Source organism: Schistosoma mansoni, chromosome 3, assembly GCF_000237925.1.
Source record: "Schistosoma mansoni strain Puerto Rico chromosome 3, complete genome".
Lineage (NCBI taxonomy): Eukaryota > Metazoa > Platyhelminthes > Trematoda > Strigeidida > Schistosomatidae > Schistosoma > Schistosoma mansoni.
Window position 1 is genome coordinate 25,097,199 of NC_031497.1, and position 27,336 is coordinate 25,124,534.

Genomic DNA, 27,336 nt, shown 5'->3' on the forward strand with positions numbered 1-27,336 from the left:
AAACCCTAATTCCAAACCAATGGTGCACATGGGCTCCAGTATCCTAAGGGAACAAATGGAGTATGAATCTGTCGTTGGTCACCGGCTACCATGGTACTACATCTCCTCATGATGCTTCACTGCCTTGTGGATCAGATCTTTACGTCAAAGTCTCCGGGTGTGGCCACCTAAGAAAACCATTTGTTTCGGTTTGGACACCTGGGCAGTATCACAGCCCTCACACAAATCAAATGAGATTTGTGTGGCGCATATATATCTGGTGCCTCTTTGTACAATTATATCTGTGTTTAAATAAATAAAAAAATAAAAACTTTACATTCTTGTTATTGATGTTAAGAACTATTGTGGTGTGGGTTACTTATATCCACGTAAGTAGTATATGAAGATGGTAGGGCATTAAATGTATTCCACTTAGAAGAACGGAAAGGAAACGCAATTGGTATGAAAATGCATGTACAATAATAATTGGAGACGATGGACTGATATTTGCAGAAGGAACAGTCATGATTGAGACAATTGATTGATAGTTTGCAAATTAATTATTTACTTCACAGTTGATTGATTGATTGATCACTAGGTGTTGATCAATGTCATGTGTGTCAAGTCAATTGTGATCAATCAATTGTGATTACATCTCAGTCCTACAGGAGGTCGGTCGCGACCCGAATAGCTCAGTTGTAACGTCTCTGTCCGTGAAGCTGAATGACACGGGATCGAATCCACCATGGAGCATCAGTTCCCTCAGGATTACAGGTACACCTTGCTGACGAGTGCCAAGTAGCACAAAACCCGGGTCCAGGGTTTCCTGTTGACCACCTCCAACCACCATCTTATCCCAATATATATAGTGGACGCAGTGTCGAGCCACCTAGACTGGTGGCCACATTGCAACTTGATCGATAGCATTCGATCAGTACTAAGAAGGACTTGACACACATGACATTGATCACCACCCAGTGATCAATCAATTGTAAACTCAAGATTTTTTAAAGTTATATAGGGATAAGTAATGGAATTTAGGTAAGTCGTTCTGTCCCATAAAGTTTTGATGTTCGACATGAAAAATACTTAGTTCAAATCTCAATAAGAACATCAAGATTAGAGTGCAAGTGCATCCTGGAACTTACTGGTAGCCACTATCTTACTTGAATAAGGAACATTAAAACCTGATGGCTGTGAGTAATAAATTTTGATCGATTAGTTTTGATTACATCTAGTTCATAATCTTTACCACATATCAATCTATCTCAACGCAAAACTAAGTAATATTCTTACCATATTTTACTCATGACAGATTGATTACGATGACAATTGAAGGACTATCAGAAGACTGTAATATTGAGGAGTAAATACCATGCAAATTAGCATTACGCCAGTTGTTATCAGTATGAGTATTTGTACAGATTGTAGTATTTTCAAAGTTGAAATTACGAGTCGATCTAAGTCAGGAGTCCCACATTAGGATGATACGGCCGTCTGCTGCCTCCAAATTTTCAATGATGGTCTAGTTTAGATCGGCTAATTATTTCAATGGTGAAAATGCTACAATCTCCAGAAATCGTCTTACTGACAACAATCATGTGTGAACTAGTCACTAGCTTCAAGATTAACTCCTAAAGCTTTATTGAGAAGCTTGACTAGTGGAGTCCAATACATGTCACGTGTGAGACAATTATCCCCTTCAGGCAATGGATGAATGGTTTTGCAAGATCATGGATTGATTGAAGTTAGAAATTAACACTGCCGAATGCCGTCTCAGTGATCTTGAGGTTATATTAATAGACCGAAACACATTTTATTCATATATATGCAAGGTAATTAAACACCATTGCATATATAGATATTAAAATCAATTCGTTTACCTTCGGAAATGTAGAGAATCTATCAAACGTTGGTTCGAATACTTGGAAGCAACAAAATAACTGTAAACTAAACGTTGACGTGATTATTAAGAAACATGTAGTGAATAAAATTAAGCTGCCCAATTTTTTAGCTGGTCCAAATATCTGAATACAAGTAAAAAAACGATTCAGTTAGATTGGAGTGCTTGTGTATGTAAAGGTCAGTCACTAGATAACCTGATGTGTGGCACAGATGAGTAGTATTTTATGTTGTCTAATTCTGTAATGACACACAAAAGAAGAAAACTATCGTGATAATTACTTAACTTGCAATCGTTTAGATTATCCCGTTTATGATACTTTAACTGAAAGTTTGTCAGTTTTGGTCGGCATTTGTACATGTGTGAGCATTGGTTTGATATAGCTATTACGACACGAGTTTATGTAAAATAAGTGGAACATGGCTAGCCATAGAATCCTGGAGGGGTGTTTCGTCTTGTCTTGAGGCTTTTCAGCTGGATTATAATAGTCACGTCAGAGTATTCACACCAAGTTAGTAGTTAGCATAGTATGACGTATGGAAACTTGAAAACTATAGAACTACCCAGATCTCAAAACCTACTTTATAATAAACAATGTGTACACCTGTGTCAATGTTAGATTTTGGAGCAACATCACTTAGCATCTATAAATATAGATTATAATTGTTATGCAAACCTTCATTCTAGAAGTTTGGATATCCTGATGTAGATCAAACCAACAATTATTAACATCATGAACTGAAGACGTAACTTGATAAGATCACTCTTTATCTTCTTCCAGCCTACTGTCATCCCAGCCAGTAGAGGACCATAATGAAAAGAAGTAAATTTCTAATCATTTTTAGTACGGTCATCATTGCCCCCGAATACCCTGATACGGCCGAGAGTGAGGGGTCTGCTCTCCATCTCAAACTGCTCTCACACGGCCACTTCTCTGCCAGGGAAGTCCTACTCACTGCCTTCTCGTGGCGGAAGTGTTGTTTACTAAATTGAGAGGACGAAAAGCGAATGTCCGGCGCTTTAACCGGGTTGATGGATGTGGAGGATCCATCTAGGGGAGCTGGAAAAACCTAATTCCAAACCAATGGTACACATGGGCTCCAGTATCCTGAGGGGACGAATGGCGTATGAATCAATCTTTGGGCACCGGCTACAATGGGACTGCATCTCCTCACGATGCTCCACTGCCTTTTGGATTAGACCTTTAGGTCAAAGGCTCCGAATGTGGCCCCCTAAGAAAACCACCTGATTCAGTTTGGGCACCTGTGCAGTATCCCACCCCTCACACAAATGAAATGAGATTAGTGCGGCGCATGTATATTTGGTGCCCCTTTGTACCAATATTTATGTGTTTAAATAAAATAAATAAAAACGGTCATCATTATTATTGAAAGCATCATAAAATATTACTTTAAGTTGAACCATTGTTTTTTTGAATAGTATTCCCTTTCACTACATCCTTCTTCATCTTCATTACTTCAAATTATCTTATTCAGTAATCATTAGTATAATGAATTTCCCACATTCTCTTATCTCTCTTGCTTAAATCACATTATGTTGATATACATTTTATCTGACTACTAATTACATTATTATTAGCTTAGATAAAGTCAATCTGTAGTGTAAAGTCACAAATTATCTTATTGTTTCTTTCACCATATGGTTCAATTCACACAAAACTGTAGTTGAAGTATACATTATATATTAATCGTTTCAATATTTACAGGTGTTGACTTTTACTAACAATTTCTAAGGCCTTATACTTTTCCATTATTAATGTTAGGGATTCCATCCTGAAAGGATGGCTTCAGAAATGACAATTAATCGCAATTTTTTTTAAATTGTCTGGTGTCTAGAGGCAAAATCCAAGATGAGCATTTAATTTTATTTGGAACTGGACAGTTAGAAGTAACATTGAGAATTATCTTCAGAACCTAATACTCTAAATCCCAATTTGTTATCCACTAGGTTTTTGAGTTCCGATGGTCACTAGCTTTTACAGAGGGACTTAGTAGTTCAGTGTGTAGCACGTTGAAGTTAGTAACACAAAGGTTCTGGGTTCGAGTCTCAGCGAATATCAACTTAGATGTAGGTACGTCCCGATATGGAGGATATATATATATATAATGAAAAAACACTGAAATCTCTATTTTCAAAAGATTTTTTTACCTTAAAACAAAAGTCTTCCAACATTGGAGAGGCTTTAATCAGACGTACAATTCTTAAAACCTGTAAAGAACATAATTTAGTTTAATAATCATATTTTTTTAATACAGATAAAGTGATAAATCAAGCAGATAGATTGTATAAAAAGATAAATAGTAAGCTCACTAGTAACTAGCTTTAATATGTTCCTGAAGTTAGTGTCAAATGTTGATCACTGGAGTTTGGGCATGTTAGGAGTGAAACAGTGGTGACCAGCTACATTGAATGGTAGTCATGTTATATCTCAAAATGACTGATATCGAGACTACACCACTTTGCAAATCAACTCAACAGTTTTAGTGGTTGTGTTCACTGCAAAACCTGAACGTCCTGGGTTCGATCACTTATATTGTTGTAGGCATGGACTACCGAGGTGTAACATAGTAGCATGAGAATGATGTCTGATTCTCCCTGCTCTTTCATACCGCCCCCAATACTATCAGTTGGCGACAAATGCAAAATAAAAAATAATCAATCCCCATAAATTATACTTATCCGAAAAAAATAAATAGTTCTATTTGTTATCTGCAATAAATAAGTAGTACGACAGTTTAAATCATAGTGGTTAAAATGGAATGTAGATACAGTTTACAGTTTGTTGATTCAAAACTCAATGGGTTGCTAAACTTCAGTGAATGACAGATGTGAATCTTCATCTGTACTATCTATAAAGAATGTTAGTATACTTACATTTCATTAATGGAAGTGAAAATCTATGTTAAAGCAATACAAATCAATCTATTACAGCAGTCTAATGGACTATTGTGAAATCAGATAACAATCTCCTTTACATAGTTTACTTAGTATTGACTTTCTAGGATCAAGACTTGTTCATCAGTGAAGTGCTTCAAGTGATGTTATGTTCTTATTAATTGGTATTACATTTTGTCTCCATTTTTGGTCTTTATTTAGTGTAGGGGCCAAATTCACTGAATGGAGGTTAGAAATATGTGTTCCACCTTAATGAGATGAAACAAGAGTGTATGCTTGTTATTTATTCTATAAATGTTAATGGCTCGACGAATAAATGATTCAGTCACTTGACTACAAATTATCGAGTAAAAAATGTAAATCCCTATACCTCTGCTGTAGTTTATGTACTGAGTTAATAAGTGTTGCAGCAATTCATAAAAAGAACTGACTCAAAACCGAGTACATAAATATATACTTGAGAAATAATGTACAATCACATTAAAATTTATTAAAAGCTGAATGCTCATCCAGAAGATACAGGTGTTTATTAACAATTATCTACGCAAGATACTTTGGATCCGTTGGCCAGACACTATCAGCAACAAGCTACTGTGGGAGAGAACAAATCAGATTCCAGCGGAGGAAGAAATCAGGAAGAAACACTGAGAGTGGATAGGACACACATTGCGTCACAAGACAAGCCCTCACATGGAATCCTGAAGGTCGAAGGAGAAGAGGAAGACCAAAGAACACACTACGCCGAGTAATGGAGAAAGACATGAGAAGAATGAACAAAAGTTGGAAAGAATTAGAAAGGAAGGTCCAGAACAGAGTGGGTTGGAGAAAGCTGGTCGGCGGCCTATGCTCCATTAGGAGTAGCAGGCATAAGTAAGTAAGTAAAAGCTGAATGCTGAAATCAGTAGGTCAGCGTTTTTTATTATATATGATATATATTTAGAATTGAAATGATCAGAGAGTATATTTTTAATTAGTTTACATTCCATAAACTTCAATCCTCAATGATGTTTTCAAGTTTTTCGTATACTGAATTTATAACCTTATAATCATAAATCAGATGAAGCTCAGTTGCTACGAGTTCACTAAATATAATTATGTTTCCTATAATGTTAAATACATTTCTAGTCTCTATGATAATAACAGTACTTGTGAACCAAAAAATGTAACATACGTAACAAACTTTTTAAGTAATTGCCATCGTTTAGTGTAGCGTTTCTAAGAGTAATCAATCAATTTGTGAATACCTCAGTCTTACAGGTAGTCAGTCGTTGTCTGAGTGGCTTAGATGTAACGTCTGACACTGTGATACTAAATGGTACGAGCTGTAATTCACTCGGCGAATATCGATTCTCTCAAGATTGCATGTATGCTTTGTTGATGAAAACCAACTTACAAGAAACATTGGTACTGGATTTACCTCAAACCTATCTCCAATCATAGTGCATGTGATAGCAAGTGACTTAAACAACTCAGAAACTGATAAGTGTGTATTTAAAAAACTCATATCTAGTTTTAAACTACACTATAAATAACTTACAGATAAGAATGTGAATTCTGTACGATATAATATTGGTATACAATGAATTGTTGTACCGATACAAAGAAATAATTCAAATTTGAATAATGATCTATGCCAATAATTACCCCATCCTAAACACCAAATTTTAAAAACAGCTTCAAAATTGAACAGTATAGTGAACAAAATCTGTCAAAGTATAGAGGAAAAAACATTAATTAATTGAGAACAAAAAGGGAATGAAAGGAAATTAGAATACATATTTCACCATGGTCAGATCCTAGTTTCATTGGTTAATGGTTGATCTGCAAAGCAATCCAGCCGTGATTTTATGACACAAACTAACATTTCTTTAAGCAAAGATGGATAGTGGCTAGTAGTGGAATCCATGACGCACGTTTCGTCCTATTTGGGACTCGTCAGCTGGATGTACCTGCATCTCATATTTCTTTAATTTAGTGATTTCATCTTCATGAATCCTTTATGTAACACTTTTTCCATGACCATATTTATTAATTTATTTCTTACTTCTTATCTGGGCTTTATAAGGCTAATCTATTCTAAGCATCATATAAACTATAATATAAAACTCTTATTTCTATATAGTCCGATTCCATGCTCATCCCAGATTTCTCTTCTGGAATACACAAACAGAATCAGACATTTGAATGACTATTTTAATTCCTCTAGAATAACTGTTTTCTATTAATTTTTATCTGCAAGTTGAACTCAACTTGAATGAAAATGTTGCTGATATTAGTTATATATACGTACACTGTCTTTACTAATGAGTACCTTTATTTCTAGGTTGTAAACAACTAATGAGGAATCACAAAACAAACGGATTCACATTCTTCTACAGTCGTTTTTCTCACACTAATCTAAATAATCTGAGTCAATATATAGTTAGATAATATTCAGCCTCAGTTACAAAACGAACCTGTGTATATACGAGCATATGTAAGCAGAGATACTTCAATTTTAGTCGGCAGGTCATATCAAAATGCATTTATGAAAATATTACATCAATCAGGGCAGTTTGTGAATCTATGATAGAAACAAAATCGACGACATAGGTAAACATAGTCAGCAAGCACAAAGTAACCGTATAACTGAGCCTCTGAGTAAGTGAACATCTCACTTCGTGGCTAGGAAACGATGTGACTAAAATGATACATAGCTTTCTTCTATTATATTTGGTTGATAGTGATCATGTCGTAGATAGAACCAAATCATTCAGGAAAAATTGTCGCTTACCCACTATTTTTCCTGTTGGTGTTCGATCTTGTCTTTTACCTATGATAGAACTTATTCAGGTTCAAGCTAATAATCTAAGTCTTCATGTTCATGAAAATTTGTAATACCTTTCACTCTTCCTTGGGGAAATTAGGCCTCGTGAACGATTTTAAAATTTATCATTATCACTCATACCCTTTGTTTGTTTGTCGTTCTTCACTACCTTTTTCTTAAATACACTCTAGACTGTATAATTATGAGAACGCTTCTTATTCTATAAGATCATTAATCTTCCATGAATATTATCTCAATGTCTATTTTTCCACATTTTTCTGATCTACCTCCTTTTTATGAAATATCAATCAAAGCTTTTATTTTTCTTATCATTACTGTTTAACCTGTCATTATGCTCTCAATTTGTACTTTCTAATTATTATCTCAAGTTACGTAACTTGTTTCATTGTTATCACTGACTCATAAACCGCCTTGATTGGTTTAAGATTTTTATACGTGTTTATCAATTCTACTGTATATTAGAGTAAATCCTGATAAAGACTTAATTGAGAGCAATATTGTTCACTTATATGTGTTAGTCTTATTTACATTAAGGCGGTTTTTGTTATTTTAAAACCATATGTAGTAAATTTCATGGAGATTCTGTCAGTCTCTTAAAACTGAATAATTCCATGCTGAGGAGTCCCATAATAAGAGGAAACGGACATTCAGTGCTTCCAGGTTTTCTATGATGGTCTAGCTTCAATTGATTCATGATCTCAAGTATTATAATTCCATAATATTTGATCAAAAAACAGTTTTTTGTTCACTTGTTGTTGTTTACTTGTATCTTCCCATTAATATTTAGGACTGCAGTTGATCAGTTTCTTGTTGGCATATGTGCATCCTATGTGGACTGCCTCGATATTGCCTGAAGTCACATGCTTTATAAGCAAAGATGGATAGTGACTAGCAGTGGAATCCAGGACGCACGCTTCGTCTAGTCTGGGACTCATCATCTGGATGTACCTGCATCTCAGAGTTGATGTTCACTTCGGGACTCGAACCCAGTACCTTTCACTTCAAACGCGATCACGTTATTCACTTAGCTACCGAGTCCAGTTTTTTTTATTTAACGTAAATTCCGTTCATTTCTACAAATGTAATATAATTATTATTACTACCTCAACTGGCATAGATAATATAGATCTGATCAGTGATAACTTTCAGTAATATTCAAATTTTTCACCTAATAGAAATGAATTATAGTATCGTTTAACAGTATGTAATATATGTAATACTTGAGAAGGAAAAAGGGATTACGCAACAATAACCTTTTATTAAATTTATTTACTGGGAACAAAACATATGACAACAATCTCCACAAAACCCTCTTCTGATAATGATCATATGCTCACTAGTGACTGAATCCATGAGGTATTTCTTGGCTTTCTAGTGGGAAGCAGTAACCAGTGGAGTTCAACCAGGTCTGTTGGGAGATATCAACTCACTGATGACATTAGTGAATGGTTGCTCAAACTTCGTAGATCGGTTGAAGTTAGACATTAACACCGTTGCATTTCAGTCGGCTCAGTGGTCTGTCGGTTAAGTACTCTGGCTCGAGACTGGTAGCTCCTGGGTTCGAGTCGGGATCGTGGAAGCACACTGCTGATGAGTCCCACAATAGGACGAAACAGTCGTTCAGCGCTTTCAGGTCTTCCATGATGATCTAGCTTCAATTGACTCACGATCTCAACTATATGAAATCACAACATGTGTTTACTATGTATTCGAATGCATTTGTACTGTATTCTTCTTTTTTTTTCGTTTTTTGTTTTACAGATATCATTCATCTATCAATTTTTTAACCAATTTGATATAAGTCACATATGACCTATTATCATCAACTATCAATGTCTAGTCATAATAATAAACAATTTCTTTCCAAAAAAAAACAAAAAAATTCATCTTCAAAGATTATATCTATCTATTTAAGATATCATAAATAGTTTGTTTGTTTGTTTGTAGAGATGGATAGTAGCTAGTAGTAAAATCCAGGACACGCGTTTCATCCAGTTGCAGTAATAAACATCAATGAGAAGGTTCAAATAAACAATAATAGGTGAGTTTGTTTGCTTGTTTGTTTACAAATGAATATTTATAGAATACTAACTATTTAGAAAAAATCAATAAAATATGATTAACATGTGTATGTTTTTCTTCAAATTCTCTTTTCTTTTTTTTCCTATTTCTTCTTTTTTTGATTACATAATACGAATTTTGTTGATTTTTGCCAATTATATTATAAACAGAAAAGGGTATTGTGGAGTCCCATAATAGGACGAGTTGGCCGTCCAGCGCTTCCAGGTTTTCCATGGTGGTCTAGCTTCAACTGACTCATGATTTCAACTATGAAAATTATATTATAATTAATATATCCTAGGAGTTCTTTTATTTTGTTATTTTTTTAAATATTTTTCCTTATTTTTAGAATAAATTAAGGTTGCGATGATTAGAAAAAAAAGCTAGACCACCATGGAAAACCTTGAAGCACTGTACGGCCGTTTCGTCTTATTATGGCACTCCTCAGAAGTGCGCATCCACGATCCCGCCTCGCGCGATTACGCAACAATAATCTTTTATCAAATTTCTTTACAAGGAATAGAACATATCTCGATAGAATATCACATGTTTTCAATGGTGGTCTAGCTGCAATTGACTCATGATTTCAACTATGAAATACTGAAATCTCCACAAAACCTCTTCTGATCTAGAAAAAAAGGTCAAAAATATTCCTATAATAAACCATATTAAAACTGTAAACAAATTTAGTTAATTTTATGTTAAAAAACTAACCCCTTCACTATGTATTTTCAAAATGATTAACTAATTAACTAAGTTCTATTTTCAATAGTTGAGATCATGAGCCAATTAAAGCCAGACCACCATGGAAAACCTGGAAACACTGAGCGGCCGTTTCGTCCTATTGCGGGAGTCCTCACTAGTGCGCGTCCACGATCTTGCCTCAAGAGATTCGAACGCTAGACCTATCAATCTCGCACGCGAGCGCTTAACCTCTAGACTACTGAGACGGCATCCAACGGTGTTAATGTCCAGCTTCAACTGATCCACGAAACTGAGCGACACATCCATCATTGCCTTCAGTGAGTTACTATCTCACAACAGACTTAGTTGTACTCCACTGGTTAATGCTTCTCACTAGAACTTCAGGCTTTATTTAACTAAAATTTAATAAATTCTTATCAGTAATAGGCATAAATAAATTTTATAAAACAGTAATTTTCTCTCAAATTACGTTGTATGTTTTGATAATAATAATAATGATATGTATCTAATGGACTTTCTTATCATTTGAGTTCTAAACAGTTCACTTTCCTTAAGTAAAATTGAATAGAGGCTAGCTGAAAGATAGGAGAAACTCAATTAATCTTATTTGAAGATTATTATTGGAATTAGAACAACATATGTAAGCGAACAATTGTTTTCAAATAGATCCTCATCAGGCTTTACTCTAATATACATGAATATTTATATGAAAATGTTAGACCAATCAAGGCTATTTGAGTCAATAATCACAATGAAATAGAATACGTTACCAAGCATAATAATAGTTAAAAGTACAAGTAATGGCTCGTTAAGTAGAAGCGTGTATAGAAAAAGACCCTCTGCCTGCCAATACACTCACTTCTATAGCTTTACACCTATCCAATATAAGAGAAACTTGGTTAGATGCCTCACTAGTAGAGCAAATAAGGTCTGTTCTGTTGATACTTTAAGTCAGGAACTGCAATTTATCTATAACTCACTGACTGAGATCGGCTACCCTGCTGCGTTCATTAAAAAGTACATGTATGATACAAGGAAGAAGTCGGAGATTTCAACTGTTCGTAAGAAGCCTCTATACATGAAATTACCATTCAACGGGGATTTGGCTAGTGATACTCTGAAAGATAGGTTAACAAAAGTAATTAGTAGAACTTTCTACGCAGCCTATCTCGCATTGACTTTCTCGAGTCGACCAGTGATGTCTACTCAAACGAAGGATAAGTTACCTGAGTTGGCCTCCTCTATGTGCATTTATAAGTTCAGCTGCTCCTGTGGAGATAGCTATATCGGGCGTACTACTAGGCAACTTAACCAACGAATGAGTGAACATCTACCAGCATGGTTTGGAAAGGGCCAAGTAAAAACAATACGCAGTTCTATCTTGGCACATCTAATTGATAGTGGTCATATTGTTGATAAATTGAAATCATTTCAAGTGATCTATCGTATACCTCCATCATTTCCCAACGGAGTTCGCTCCCGTCTACTTCATATAGCAGAAGCCATAGGAATTCGTATATTCCATCCCAATTTATGTGTACAGAAGAAATTCGTAACCCCCCTATCCCTTCCATGGCAGGACATAACTTAATAAATGACATTATTATTATTTGTAAAAATTTTATTATGGTTATCATTTTTTTGTAATTTTCTACCTCTTTCCGTTTGTATTCTTCACTATCTATTTACTTACATACTTCTTATTACGTAATGATTTTAATGTTTTGTGATTGCTATTCTAGTCTATTTACCCACGTTTGACCTCTTAATTCTTATGTTTAATTATTGATAAGACTTTTGTTATCATAATTTACTATTCTTACTACTATCATTACACCTGTCTTCCCACTATCAACTTGCACTTTTAACTATTATTATGCTTGGTAACGTATTCTATTTCATTGTGATTATTGACTCAAATAGCCTTGATTGGTCTAACATTTTCATATAAATATTCATGTATATTAGAGTAAAGCCTGATGAGGATCTATTTGAAAACAATTGTTCGCTTACATATGTTGTTCTAATTTTCACAATGGGAATCTTTAATATTATTGGAATGTATTTGCATTTCATTGTATGAGCACTGGACATTTATCACATGGTAGGTTGGTAATCATCTACGAAATGTTACTAACCACTCCAACATAGGTAAAACTCTAAACTTTCAGGCATTGTGGCAAACGCATGACAACTAGACCATTGAAACTCATTTGGTAATATTTGCAATTTTATTTGGTTTAATATATGCTTCATCCATCAGCCTTTTTTATTCATAACCCATGTTTCTTGACAGAAATTAATGCAGATTGCTGACGATGGCTTTTCACTACAAGCCTCTTAATTCTTATTTCAGGTTGTCATTAGTAAGGACAAATACGAATACTGACAAAGTTAAAGAGGTGAGAACAATAGAACCTTAACTCGGTAGCGTCAAAATAGTTCATCCTAATTTTCAGAGGAAGCATGTATATCCACCGTCTTGGAGTTTGAAAGTTAAACATAAAAGTACCCAATGTTCTTTTGTATTCAATAATTGTCGAATTGAAGTCGTTTCGTTAGATAAACTATGAACAAAATCTTTTTAATTAAGATTATAATCATGTCAGTTGGTAAAAGCAATTTAAGAAGAGCCTCAATTTTTTTTAAGAGGATCCAATTATTACTGGGATAATACCAAAAAGAATCGTCAAATAATAAATTCGAAACAGAAGTTAGAATGTTGAGTAATTCATTTAAATGAATTATAAAAATGCTTCCGAATTTCATGCCCTGCCCTAAAGAATTGTGTTGAGTGGGTAAGTAATTTTATCATATCAAAAATATGTAGATATATTACTCATAATTAAACAGTAGAGACCTAATGTTAGGCAGTTGGTGATTACCAATAAGAAACACGACCTAACTTTCATACTTGTAGGGACTTTTAAGTACACCTACAATCTCTAAAGAATTGATACTTCTTGTGTAATTCAAACATGAAACAAACAAAACTTTACAGTCTGATAGATGATAGTCGAGTTACTCATATAATGAATGAGCTTATATTCCAGAGTTAATGTTCCCAGTAAAACTCGAAAACCAGTACTACTGTTGAACTATTGGACTATTAATCAATGGTATATAACTCAGATTATCATAGTATCAGCTTACATTTTTAAGAAAACAGAAAGTTTTAAGTTTGTCTAATGGATTTGTACAACGGAAACGATTGTATATCGTAACTAGAATGTTGGTCATCTGTTGTCTATTTTAAAGCCACTAACTATGGTTGTCTATAGTCCAACACATAAAAATGATACACAAAAATAAAACAATCAATTTAACTAATTAACAAAAAAATTATGACAGTTAGTTCATTTGAAAAAATGGTGTAATACCTCAGCATAATAGAAACCGTCTAATTGAACCTTCATATGATCATTATCTCGTAAACTTTGATGATTAAAATGTAATGCAGCTGCTGTGATTGCATTAGCCAACACTAAGACCATGATAACTACATTGAATCCAGTAGACCTGAGTATCGTCTGTTAAATATGCAAAATATAGATAGTCCTTTTTCATCAAATCAAAGATAAGGAAAAAAGTAAAATACTTACAATTTTATAGTACAGTGTAATCATTGAAGCCCTGAACCGATCTCAGTTAAACAACTAATAAAAACCTAAAAGCACTGGATGGCCGTTTCATTCTAGTATGCGACTCGTCGGCAGTGAGTGTTCACGAATCCAGAACCTTCAGTCTTACGCGAACGCTTAACCTCAGGACCACTGACCAGGTTACCAGCGGTGTTAGTTTCTAACTTTGAGAAATCTACTATATTTTGTGACCATTTTCCGTTGACTTCTATGGATAACTGCCTCACAACCAAAATGGTTGAACTCCCCTGGTCACGGCTTCTCAATAGAAATCCACAAATTTCCTCTTGAAGCTAGTTTCCACTGAGCACACGATCAAAATTAGATCGATTAAGGATTTCACTAAATAATAAATACAATGACAAAATAGCTGTCCGAGACCTCTTTGCTTTAAGTGGTTTGTTGGCTGAAGTTAGTACACTGAAATGCCCACAGTCATTTAACCTTGTCAGTGAATTTATTGAGATTACTGTAACAAATTCCATGGTTCATCGTCTACAGTCTTTAACCATCTATCACGATTATCCTCTAGATTTCAACATGACAGTTCTAATGCCCCGACTCTGATAAGAAGAAGGTATGATAACTTTATGATTCAATGCCATCATTAGTTATCCTTCAACCTAATTATATTCTTGTCAGCGTTGTGTGTTGGTTTTAAGGGTTACTTAGGCCCAGTTACTTCAACCAATGAAGGTTCATATTATCATCGACCAACTGTCTTTGTGCTGTATGTTACTTATGTCAGAAGATATAAGTAGTATGTAATGCGATCCGGAAGTAGAATGCATACCAGCAGAAGATTGAGAAGATTGAATTGAAGAGAAAACAAAGGGAAACAGAAAGCAATTATAGTAACAGCAGAATTAATTGAATCGTGAATCTTGTAAAGGACGAATGAAGGAAGTTGTGCACATAACGTATTTAATGCATGGTTATCATACTTTATGGAAGCACTCTGTAATTTTTGATCAAACGATAAATTAGTTTTCTCTACCTGAGTTCTCGTTTATCACATCTTTATGTTAGTTTTTCTTATTTATCAATCTGTAGTTCGAACACACGTGAGGAATACCTTTAAATTTTCTATTATCGAAATTGTTTGCACTCTACGCATGTTTCTAACATTTGAAGTGCTTAGAAGCCATGCAGAATTGAACTGCAAAATGCAATGTGAAATTCCTACCCTTAGTACGGCGGATGAAAATTGTACCTGGATACAAGTTGATACAACAAGGCTGTACGATTTAATTGTCTATAGTATACTCAAGGTATTACAATTTTAAATCAGAAATAAATCTAAAACTATAATTTATGGACGACCTTTGAATGAATCTTAAGTGACCTTGAGGAATATTAGCCAATCGGTAAACATTAAGCATAGAGTAAAAATATATTATACAAAACCAAAGAACTAAAGTAGATACACTTCTTTTATATGATCCAAAAACTTGTCATGCTTAGAAAGAGGTTCAAAGATTCTAAAGTCGTATTGCATAAAGTAGAGGAACTCATCCGTATGGCTCCATAATACTCAGTCTCTGAAGCCATGATAAGATTACAATAAACCCTCTCTGCCTCCACCATATAGCTTCAATATTGTTTGTGTACTCCTGTAGTGTAAATTTATCATACCACTGAACAGCCGAAGTTTCAGTGACATCTGCTATTATTGCATATAAGTTTACCGGTGCCTTTATTATACAGTTCGCTGCAAATATTATAATTTGCCTTAGTCTCAATCTGGATCGGTCAAAAAAGGTTCTTATTCTAGCAAAAGTCTTCTTTCAAAATATGTTAAATCGAAGGACATCACGGTAGTCTGCACAAGGTCTACAAGTCATTTGATCACTGCAATTTCAAATAAAGGAACTTCTTAGTGATCTCATTTATTGTAGCCACTTAATTGTCAAGTCTTTTCTGAAATCCTCTGTGAACCGATCATACATGAGCACCAGGTACTGAAATTGCCGCCGTGAACTTGAAATCCCTCAGACTCTTCTGATTGGCTCGTCCATAAGTTATAGTCTCGCCAAATAAATTTTTTAATATTCCTATCAACATCCAAATGGGAAGGAATCAAGGTTCCTATTCTAGAAAAAGTCTTCCTTCAAAATACGTTTAATCGAAGGACATCACGGTAGTCTGCACAAGGTCAACAAGTCATTTGATCACTGCAATTTCAAATAAAGGAACTTCTTAGTGATCTCATTTATTGTAGCCACTTAATTGTCAAGTCTTTTCTGAAATCCTCTGTGAACCGATCGTATATGAGTACTATGTACTGAAATCACCACCGTGACCTTGAAATCCCTCAGACTCTCCTGATTGGCTCGTCCATAAATTATAGTCTCGTCAAATAAATTTTTTTAATATTCATATCAACATCCAAATGGGAAGGAATCAATCTGTACGAAATCAATTTTCAAGTGGTTTTTTCTTTATATTTATTTGACATGTATAGTAGTTATGAGATGGGGTTTTTTTTCTTAACAAGAAGAATTCTTACATTACAGACATTTTTTATTGATCACCGTCAACATTTGTCTAATCTAACCATTTGGACAATATACATAGATACATACATACACACACATAGATACACATTACATTTGTTGTTGTTGTTGTTTTTTGTTTCCACTCTACACTATACCAAATGTTCTAACACGACAAAATACTTAGGTAGGTAAATCATATATATATTTATTTCTGTCTTATTTGAAGACAGGACGATTGGTATTTATTCATAATACTTTGGGTTTTTTTACAGTGAGGAAATCTGTATAGACAGTAGTTTGAAAATGTAAGACAGGTAATGTAGTTGCTGGGAGAGTTAGTAGGAAAGGAGAAATCAGTAATCTGTATGAAATGGATAGTGTGAATAGTTCATGCAATAATAAATATTACTTTAGCAGTAAAACACTCTGTACTTTTGTATTAGAATATCATTGGAAAAGAAGAGATTTTCAATGGAATGTATGTTACAAGGATTCATAAAAAAATAATGTGGGAAACAAAAGGTGATTGTTTTATTTGTTTTTTTTTAGATAAGATTTGTTTTACGTAAATGGATACAAAATACAATATGTAACTAGTAAGTGATAATTATCATAGGAAATTTATGGAAATAGCTTAGTGGCCGAGTGGATAACGCGATGGCGTTTGAAGCGAACGGTACTGGGTTCAAGTCCCAGAGTGAACATCAACTCTGAGATGCAGGTACATCCAGCTGATGAGTCCCGAATAGGACGAAACGCGCGTCAAACTGGATTCCACTGCTAGCCACTATCCATCTTTGCTTACATTAGCTTAGTATTTAGTTTACGTTACTGACTGATCATTATTAAACAAACACTGAGAATTAAGATACATTAAATGTCGGTTTCTCCCTAGTACTGATATCCTCAACAGTATGCAGTCACTCACACGAGCAGTGCTCAAAATTATAATGCCTCGTAACAACAAGAGGGTCATACTTAAACCATACAGTTGGCATCCACTTATTCATATTTATAACTTCAGTCAGTTTGTATTATTGCGCAACCGTTTTACATTATCACTTATGATGTCGTCTTGGCGCTCGATAGGATTGGATTATATAGGACAGAGTTTACCACTAAAACCATGGGAGCTTTTTACCTAAGTTAGTCACTAAGGTGTATGTGGTTATTGTTATAACGGATATTTTTCCATTTTTCCATTATTGATTTTAGGTAAACAACATATTTTAAAATGATCCATCATATAAAAAGCGGAAATATACATTATGCCAAGTCGGAATGAACAGAGTCCGTTCTATTGGGGGTTATTATACAGTACGAGAGTCACAGGGATAAAAGCATGTTTCAGTCATATCGATTTTGAACTGGTGTTAGCTTGATTCGTGCAACAAACATTCGTTTTGGGCATAGTGTTACATAATTTCATTGATCTATTGCTATATCTTCTGCATACGGTGGGACAAGAAACTAGATGAATAAGTATAACTTGAAAATGATAAATATTGAAGGTGAGGAAATTTAGTCTTTTGTATGATGTGTTTTTCAAAAGCAAGTGTCAGACTAAGTAAACATTAGTTGTTTTTGAGTTAATAACCTGGCAATAATCTAAAGAACTGGAGGACGACATTCTTACATATACAATTTCAAAAGTTGTCAATATTGAATATTGTCTTAAATATCGTTGCAACATCTGGAGGTGAATAAATTTCCTAGTTAATATTTTTAAAGTCTCACTTAAGCAACTGACTATAATTAGACAACCAATGGAAACCAGGAACTACTGGATAAACGTCACGTCATGTTAAGGGACTTTTTCAGGAGTACTCATCCACGATCTCACTAGAGGTCTAACCGAGGAACTTCAGACGTCATTGTGAGTGCCTAACCTTTAGATTACTAAGTTGCTACGCAGAGTTTCAAACATAACTTTATATGCTTACCAGTAACTAGGATCAAATTGTAACTCCCGTGATCAAATGATTTTTAACTAGTTTAAGAATGTGAAAATTAACCACCAATCACACTGGAGGATGGTTAAGTAATATCAGGGATTGACCGAAATTCGAAGTGAAACCATTAAATTCTGATTCAATTCGCTGAGAAATGTAGAAGTCTTGGGTTCGACCATTGGTTATGTCGTGAATATATATTGATGAGACGGTGACATACTGAGTAAAACACTTGGCTTACAGGCAGTTACAATGGCGTAGATGTATTCTGTCTTCTCTTTAGATTTCAAGTTTCATATTATGTTATGCTCTTTGATTCGAAAAAAATTCTTTTGTCCTCTCCAGTCATATCGTCTATGTCTGATTATTCTAATACCCCTAAAACAGTTACTACTGCTACTTCTTTAACATTTACATTGATAATTTTATCTAGATGTAATGATTTGGTGTGGTAACCTAAACAGATGTATACACTTTGTTCGCATTATCTGTTTGAATCTCCAAATCCTTGTTTAGGACCAGAGTTGAATAATCCTTTTCTTGGAATATTGGCATCCGCTGAGGACTGCCTTTATATTTCCATTAAGTTATAAACGTTTTTAAGCAAAGATGGATAATGGCTAGCAGTGGAATCCAGGATTCGCGTTTCTTCCCATTTGGGACTCGTCAGCGGAATGCTCCTGTCTCCCAGGCTTGATGTTCACTCTAGGACTCAAATCACTTGGACTCGTATATATGTGGCAGGTTCTAATATACTTGTGTCCGAGTGAACTGGTTGAACCTTAAATAAGATCACAGGTTTAAAAGCCACTCCATCTACTTTGGTTTCAGCAGTGAAGCAGTATTACAATCTCAAACGTAAAATATGTAGCTTAAAGCTGATCATATAAACATGTACAATCGTAAATGAATTGTATTGAACGAATATAATACTAAACAGGGTACTTATTTGTAAACTAGAAGCACTACTTGTGCATAATCACAATAATTTTAAACCAGTAACCTTTTGACAAAACTATTTACTCAAATTGAATATTGAAAAAGCCTCGAGAGAGGGAATAAGCACTTTTAATTGAATTTTACTACAATTTAATTAATACTTACTTCTTGGAAAAATTTTGGTGCTAAACCACGTGGATTACTTTCGTGTACAGGAACCAATTTCCACGTTAAACCATCAAACTGAAATATCTAAATAGAGAAGAGAGAAATTAGAGGTAAGATAACAAATCTCATTTGATTTGTGTGAGGGCCGTGATACTGTCCATGTGCCCAAACCGAAGCAGGTGGTTTTCTTAGGGGGACACACACGGAGCTTTTGACTCAAAGGTCTGATCCACAAGGCAGTGGAGCATCGTAAGGAGATGCAGTCCTATGGTAGTCGGTAACCAACAATTGATTCATACTCCATTTGTTCCCTCAGGATACTGGAGCCCATGTGCATCATTAGTTTGGAATCAGGGTTTTCCAACTCCTCTAGGTGGACTTTCCGTGTCCACCAACCCGGTTAAAGTGCCTGACTGTACTATTTTATGTATTGTACTGTATTATATTTTCACTTAGCTATGAAATTTATCAAGTTCCTAGGAAGTTAAATTTACATAAATATCTGTCAATGAATAGTTTTCGTCACCATTTCTGTACAGTTTTGTTTTTATTTTTAAAAAGTTAATTGAGAATAAAATGGAAATAAACAGTAAATGGACATTAAAATTCTATTTAAATGATGGAAAACACTTAAGAAAGTGGAAACTATGAATTGCTAAGTTGCTACGTTTTTTTGTAGAAAAACAAAAACTGATTTCAATTTAAAATTTAACCTTTAAAAGTTTCAGAATATTTCACTTTTAATCAATTCATAGATTAAGAGAATGTGTTTATTAATATCAGAAGGGGGTTTTGTGGATATGTGGTGGTCGATATTATCCTTAAACTTTTTAATATTGTTCGATCTAAGCTAGACCACCACTGAACACCTGGAAGCACTGGTTAATCTTTTAGTGAATGCGTACAGTTGAGAAGTCCCATACTAGGAAGAGACAGCCATCCAACAAACTCAATTGTATGTGAGCTGCTATAGATATTATAGTAAATTTATTAGTTAAGATCATGAGTCAATTGAAGCTAGACAACCATGGAAGACCTGTAAGCACTGGACGGCCGTTTCATCCTATTGTGGGACTCCTCAGCAGTGCGCCGGGTCTGTTGTAAGATAGTAAATCACTGAAGACAATAGTGGATGTATCGCTCAATTTCATGGATTTCTTGAAGTTAGATATTAAAACCGTTGGATACCGTCTCAGTGGTCTAGTGGTTAAGCGTTCGCGCGCGATACTGATAGGTCGTGGGTTTGAGTCCCACGAGGTGGGGTTGTGAATGCGCAATGCTGAAGAGTCCCACAATAGGACGAGACGGCCATCAAGTGCTTCCAGAAAATGTTTAGTTAAAACATCCTTTAACCGCAAGTGAAGTAAATGTAAACTTAGTTTGTATTTTTAGTGTATTAACAGTATTAACAGATAAACAATTATGAATGATGTGATCATTAATTATAATTACTGAAATACACAAAATGAATGTATAAAATTAATTGTAGTAATTTGTATTGAAGATCAAAACAATTTTTTTTGTTTTGTTTTCCTAATTGATAACACCTGTACATTAAAAGTAAATTACAGGATTTTATTGTGTTCATTTCTATATTTTAAAAGATTGGTTAGTTACAGGTTCTGTCTTTTTTTTCTGAAAATAATATATGAGTGGTGTGGTATACTAGTCAGATTGGTTGATAAAGTCTTTTCTGGGGAGGTCTGTAGACCATTCTGGAATGGATTCCGTATTTTTAAGGTTTACGAACCCACCGCATAGATGTGATGGCTACTGCTTCAGTACTTCATGACACACATATAACCTTAAGCGATAGCAACTATGCTTCTACTATCCAGCGGCATCGCAAGGAGGCCTTAGGTCCGATTTTGAAAATAATATATATACACTGTTAAAAAGAAATGTTCAGTTAAAAAAATAAATTAATCATTTATGATTTAAATATTATAGAAACGAAGATAGATCTACCTTTGAAGAATCTGCATCCGCAGTATGTCTTGGTGTCCACATTTGTTGAAATTGTACTCTAATCTCAGCGAATGTTTCAATTAACACAGCAATAAATACATTCTGATAATATTAAAAACCAGAAAAGAAATAAAATGATATTTAAATGTATCTTTGTACACTTTTATACTAACCCTTTAAGCTATATTACAACATATTAAACCTACTATTGCCGACTTATTAAATGATGAAATAAGTTCAAATCAGTTATGTTTTGGAATATATATTTTCACAGTCCTATTTGAAACTAACGCGATGGCGTTTGAAGTGAACAGTACTTGGTTTGAGTCCCAGAGTGAACATCAACTCTGAGATGCAGGTACGTCTAGCTGACGAGTCTCGAATAGGACGAAACATGCGTCCTGGATTCGACTGCTAGCCACCATCCATCTTTGCTTATAAATTCAAATCAGTTATTTTTTGGAATATATATTTTCACAGCCACTGTTCTCTACTTTCATTTAAGCAGCCTATATTGGTTTGTCTACTGGTTATATAATTTGAAAATCACTTACATGCACGATTACTCAGCTATGAAAACCAGTATTTATGTAAGGCTTAGTCATTCTGCCTGGCCCTTCAAATTTCTAAAGTTGAAGCGACTTTCGAATTTGTTAAACCTACAATCAAAACTATAGTGTCTAAACCACTAGATTGAAGTCTTTTGATCAAGGTTCAACTAAAAGAGGAAAATTATAACTACAATAGTTATAACGGAATGTAATAAGATAGTACTTCTATTTGATTTACTAAATATACAGACTGGATAATAATATTCCTAAATATATGACTTATGACCGGTAAGTTAGAACCAGATAATGGACTAAAAAATAATTGATTTAAAATAAATAAAAGCAGTACTCGAATAGGGCAAAGTTTACAGTGAAATTAAAATAGAGAATATTAATATATAAGGATTTACAAAACAAAGTAGTGTGATAATATTCAGAAAGCTGGGTCTCTGTTTGTCTTTTCCCACTGGTCATTCACATCTGTAAATATTTGTAGTTAATAAAATTAAGCACAATGTACGTTTCATTAAGACCATAAACGGATCAATGTTAAACCACCATTGAAAAGCTGAGAGTACTGGATGGCCGTTTCGTCTTAGTGTGAAACTCCTAAGCGGGGCGTATCAACGATCCTTCATGTGGGATTCGAGCCCAAGATACTCAATTTTGGGCGAGCGACTAACTTCTAGATCATTGAACTGAGATTCAGCATCAACCAATCCATGATATTGCGCAACTATCTTTCATTATTCTACCACACCCAACACGGTTGAACTCCACTGATCACGGCTGATGGTGATTGATGCCTATTCAATTTTCCCAAGACAGCATAAAGATATTCGATATTGTAGTTATCTATTTGCTAATGAGTTAAAATATACCTAAAATGTATTGCAGGAACATTTAAGCAACTAACATCAAACGTAATGCTGTTAATGAAAGTGATTTCATCAACAGTTTACGATAATGATTAGTGATTATGATCAATATAAATAAGAAAATGTTAAAACCTTGAATCCTATTAATGTGACTTGAGCTTAGTTTTAATACAATAGATGCTATGGGATGAAATCTACTGCTCCCTTTCATTATCAAGATTCGGACACTAAAAAGAATGATAACTCAAGCTAATTATTGTTGATCAGTGTTTATCAAAGGACAAGAAATCCATTTACATTATTCTTATCCTTAATTGTAACTAAACTTAATGATGATTGTTCATCATTATTTTCAGTATGTTGACAGTCATGTAGTTTCCGAAAGGTTTCAAATGTTTAAATCCATTATTAATCAAATAACTTCATTTGATAGAATGTGTTACTTAAGGAGAAATGATGAGTAGACCTGCGGACACTTTCTGAATTACGGTGGCTTTGAAACCAGTTTCTTCTAGAAGTTGTAAATTATTACTTACTTACTTACTTACTATCAGCAACAGCGTTTTATGGGAGGGGACAAACCAGCTTCCAACTGAAGAGGAAATTAGGAAAAGACGTTGGAAGTGGATCGGACATACATTAAGGAAATCACCAATGTGCATTACAAGGCAATCCCTAACTTGGAATGGTGAAGGCCAAAGAACACATAACGCCGGGAAATAGAAACAGATATGAAAAGGATGAATGTTAACTGGAAATAACTGGAAAGGAAGGCTCAGGACAGAGTTGGATGGAGAATGCTGGTGAACGGCCTATGCTCCACGACGAAGGGAAACAGGCATAAGTAAGTAATTGTCGATTCACATATTTAGTTTTGTAATTGAGATGGAAAATAGGTTGAACTTTTACATTTTGAATTTTTATGTAAATTTATAGAGTATTTGAAGATAGCTTGAAATTCTCGATCGACACTAGCCAGATAATCGTTGAAAATTCAGAGGCAGTCAGAAGTTGTTTCTATGTCATTGCAACTTGTGCTCCTTGATGTTTAATGGTTTTGAAATTAAATTTAGTAAGTAAACGAATTTTTCTTTAAACAAAGTGGTATCCGAAAACCTACTATTCTAAATGTACATTGTGAGTGTTCAGTAGCTGAAGGTAGTTGACAGGAACTTTGGACCAATGTTTCATGTTATTTAAAGCTCGTCAACGAAGTTTGCATTCACTTTTCATGAAACTAATTACAGATTTTGACTTAAACCTGTATCATTCAGCTTCACACTCTAAGAGACCCACTTGTAAAACTAAATTGTTTAGAAACAGTTAACTATCAGGTAGTGACAAACGCCATGTATGTCAAGTCATTTTTAATGCTGATCGGATTCTGTCCATCAAGTTCCAATGTGGTCACTAGTTCAAGTGACTCAATTATTATATAAAACATATAAATCTCATTGTGTTTGTTACCCATCAAATTTAACAAAGACAGGTTTTCTTCAGTAATATTTGTGTATAAGTGAACAAATAGTTTGGTAGAAATGTTTAGGTTTATTGAATTTTATGCAACAGAATAATGCAGGGTTCTCATTACTAACCTTAACTAACCATGCAACTAAAAAGATCATGGACATAAAATAAATAACTCCTTTCCATGATGCCAGACAATCCATAGCACGATACATAATGAAGACCCAACCTTCTTGAGAAGCAGCTTGATATACCGTAAATATACTAATATCTGAAAATTAAAAAAATAAATATTGATCATCATAAAATGTGTCGCCGTTTTAAGTATCTGAGATGACATGTTTGACGAAATACTTGAAGTCATATACATAGGTTTCAGTAAATCAAAAACCAAACATCAAGTTTCATATGTTACTCAACAAAAACCATTGTGGATTAACTAAAGTTAGACGCTACCACCATTGGATGCCGGCTCATTGGTCTAGAGGATTAGGGTTCGAGATCGAGACCGAAGGTCCTAGTTTCAAATACCATGTGCCGGGTCGTGGGTGTGCACTGCTGAGGAGTCTCATATTAGGAAAAAGCTGCCTTCCAGTGCTGCCAGGTTTACAATAGTGGTCTAACATTATTCGGTTCATGATCTTATTTAAAACCATGTAGCCTATAAACGGAAAGCTACTGTTGGAGAATAGCTATTATCCATAGTGTAAACTGCATTGATCATAACCAAAAAATTGCCTAAATACTTTATGAATCTCACTGCTTTCAACGGAAAGTACATGTATTTAAATGATATCTTCGTACGTCTCTTCAACCGAAATGTTAATAATTGATTCTAGCCCTGCAGTGTAAGCGTAGTGTTGTATTTATATTGAACAAGATATCACACCAATTTGTGTGTCCTCTCCAATTTTTTGGATTTTAATATCAATGACTGTTGTAGATAAGCAGTATAAAAACATTAAATTGTCACCAAAGTGAATCATCTACATTTCATAAAAAAGACTTTAAAGTTGCTTTTAGTATGTTCAACGTCTGCACAAGACCATTCTCCTAATGAAATCAAATGGTCTTCGATAATTCCAAAAACGCGGAAACTTCGTTTATATAATGTTATTAGACTTTTGACAGAAAAACGTCTTTCGACGTATTGCTCAAAACAACAGAATGACGTCCATTATTAGCTTAGCGACTCCAGTGGAAAAAAAACTAGTACTAAACAAAAAAAGTATTTACTTACAAAAACTTTCAAACCCAGCATAACCGCCATCATCTTGTATAGAGCTAGCAATTCTTATACATTTCATATTACTAGGACACTGAGCATCAGGATTTTTGGCTGGATTACAATATGAATCTGGTATAGCTAGATCTTGTTTAGTAATATATCTGAAAAATATTCAATTAAATAAACATGAGTAGGAAATCAGAAAGAAATGTATAAGCTTTTGACTAATTGTCATATTAGAAAACAAAATTTTCATCTGTTAGCTAAAGCGGTAGAAATTTAAAACAATTTCCAGATTTGGATTTATATTGTTGTATACTCAGAATAATCTTACTATGCAGTATATTTAAACATTGAACTATTCCGTCACTTTTGAATTATTGTTTTTAAGTTGGTTACGAAAGTAAACAAAGAGTTATAATTTTATATAGTTGAGATCATGAGTCAAGTGAAGCTAGACCACTATGGAAAACCTTGGAAGCACTGGACGACCGTTTAGTCCTATTTCGGGAATCCTGAGCAGTGCTCATCCACGATCCCGCCTCACGAGATTCGAACCCAGGACCTACCAGTCTCGCTCCAGAGCACTTAACCGATAGACATACATACATACATACAATAGTATTTCGTTACCTCTACAAGTTCATTGTGGTCTTCTATCTTTCTATCCCTTAATAATATATGATCTAATAGGAAGTGCAATTATATTTTTTATCGATTAACCTGTATTAGGTTAGATCAGTTAATGTAATTAATGTTAATCCACCCGGCCATTAAAATAAAATTTCTCACAAACTATATCTCAACTATTGTAGTTAAAATGAGCATTTCGGTAAAATAAATAAAAGACTGGTAGGTGCTGGGTTTGAATCTCGTGAGGCGGGATCGTGGATGCGCACTGTTGCGGAGTCCCGAAATAGGACTAAACGGTCGTCCAGTGCTTCCAAGGTTTTCCATAGTGGTCTAGCTTCAATTGACTCATGATTTCAACTCTACATAATTACTAAAATCTCCACCAAACCCCTTCTGATAATGATCATATTCTCATTGGTGACTAGCTCCATGAGGTATTTCCTGGAGTTCTAGAGAGAAGCAGTAACTAGTGTAGTTCAACTAGGTCTGTTGGGAGATATCAACTCACTGATGACATTAGTGACCACTCTTTATAAATTAAAAAAAAATGACTTATCTAAAAAACAATTGTCTACTACAAATGGAATTTAAAATGTGTTGAACTACTTTCAGATACTACTCTGAATTATAAATAAAGCCAGAACTAATATTGATACAGAATAATATGAATTCATTATATTTCATGGTTGCTCGTCAGCTGATTACAACCAAATATATATTAGAATTTTATCATTCAGATAATAAATAGTGTGGAACAACTGACATAAGCGAATGTGAAGGATTGGAATGACAAAAGGTTATCAATGATAACTTTATGTATATAAGTACATATGTGCAAGAACAGGTCAGAGGTTAGTAGGTGTTAAAATCAAGGAAACATAAAGGATGGGTGGTGAATTATTTGAGTGGAGTTCAGTGACAGATAAAATAAATTGTGCGATTATTTTATAGGTAATAAAGGATTCATGGAATTAAAAGACAAATAGTTTGGGTTACGTAATAATTGAATAGAATTTGAAAAG

The 27,336-nt window shown here is 34.3% G+C and overlaps 1 protein-coding gene and 2 non-coding genes across 3 annotated transcripts in view; 2 read left to right on the top strand and 1 right to left on the bottom strand.

Annotated features, from left to right (window-relative positions):
• The window catches only part of Smp_197640 (voltage-dependent calcium channel), a gene marked incomplete at both ends in the record, with an annotated part of 139,292 nt that overhangs the window by 67,626 nt on the left and 44,330 nt on the right, over positions 1-27,336 (bottom strand). Inside the window, 8 exons of the mRNA XM_018799762.1 lie at positions 1,863-2,006; positions 4,052-4,111; positions 6,336-6,503; positions 13,772-13,921; positions 19,587-19,673; positions 21,558-21,659; positions 24,582-24,724; positions 25,694-25,842. Of these exons, the coding sequence (XP_018651519.1) occupies positions 1,863-2,006; positions 4,052-4,111; positions 6,336-6,503; positions 13,772-13,921; positions 19,587-19,673; positions 21,558-21,659; positions 24,582-24,724; positions 25,694-25,842 (1,003 nt within the window). The remainder of the gene's footprint in view (positions 1-1,862; positions 2,007-4,051; positions 4,112-6,335; positions 6,504-13,771; positions 13,922-19,586; positions 19,674-21,557; positions 21,660-24,581; positions 24,725-25,693; positions 25,843-27,336) is intronic.
• Positions 3,888-3,961, top strand: Smp_tRNA_00224_Thr_AGT.1.1. Its single transcript has one exon. It is a non-coding gene (tRNA).
• Smp_tRNA_00291_Pseudo_TTG.1.1 lies at positions 17,163-17,233 on the top strand. The gene has a single exon. It is a non-coding gene (tRNA).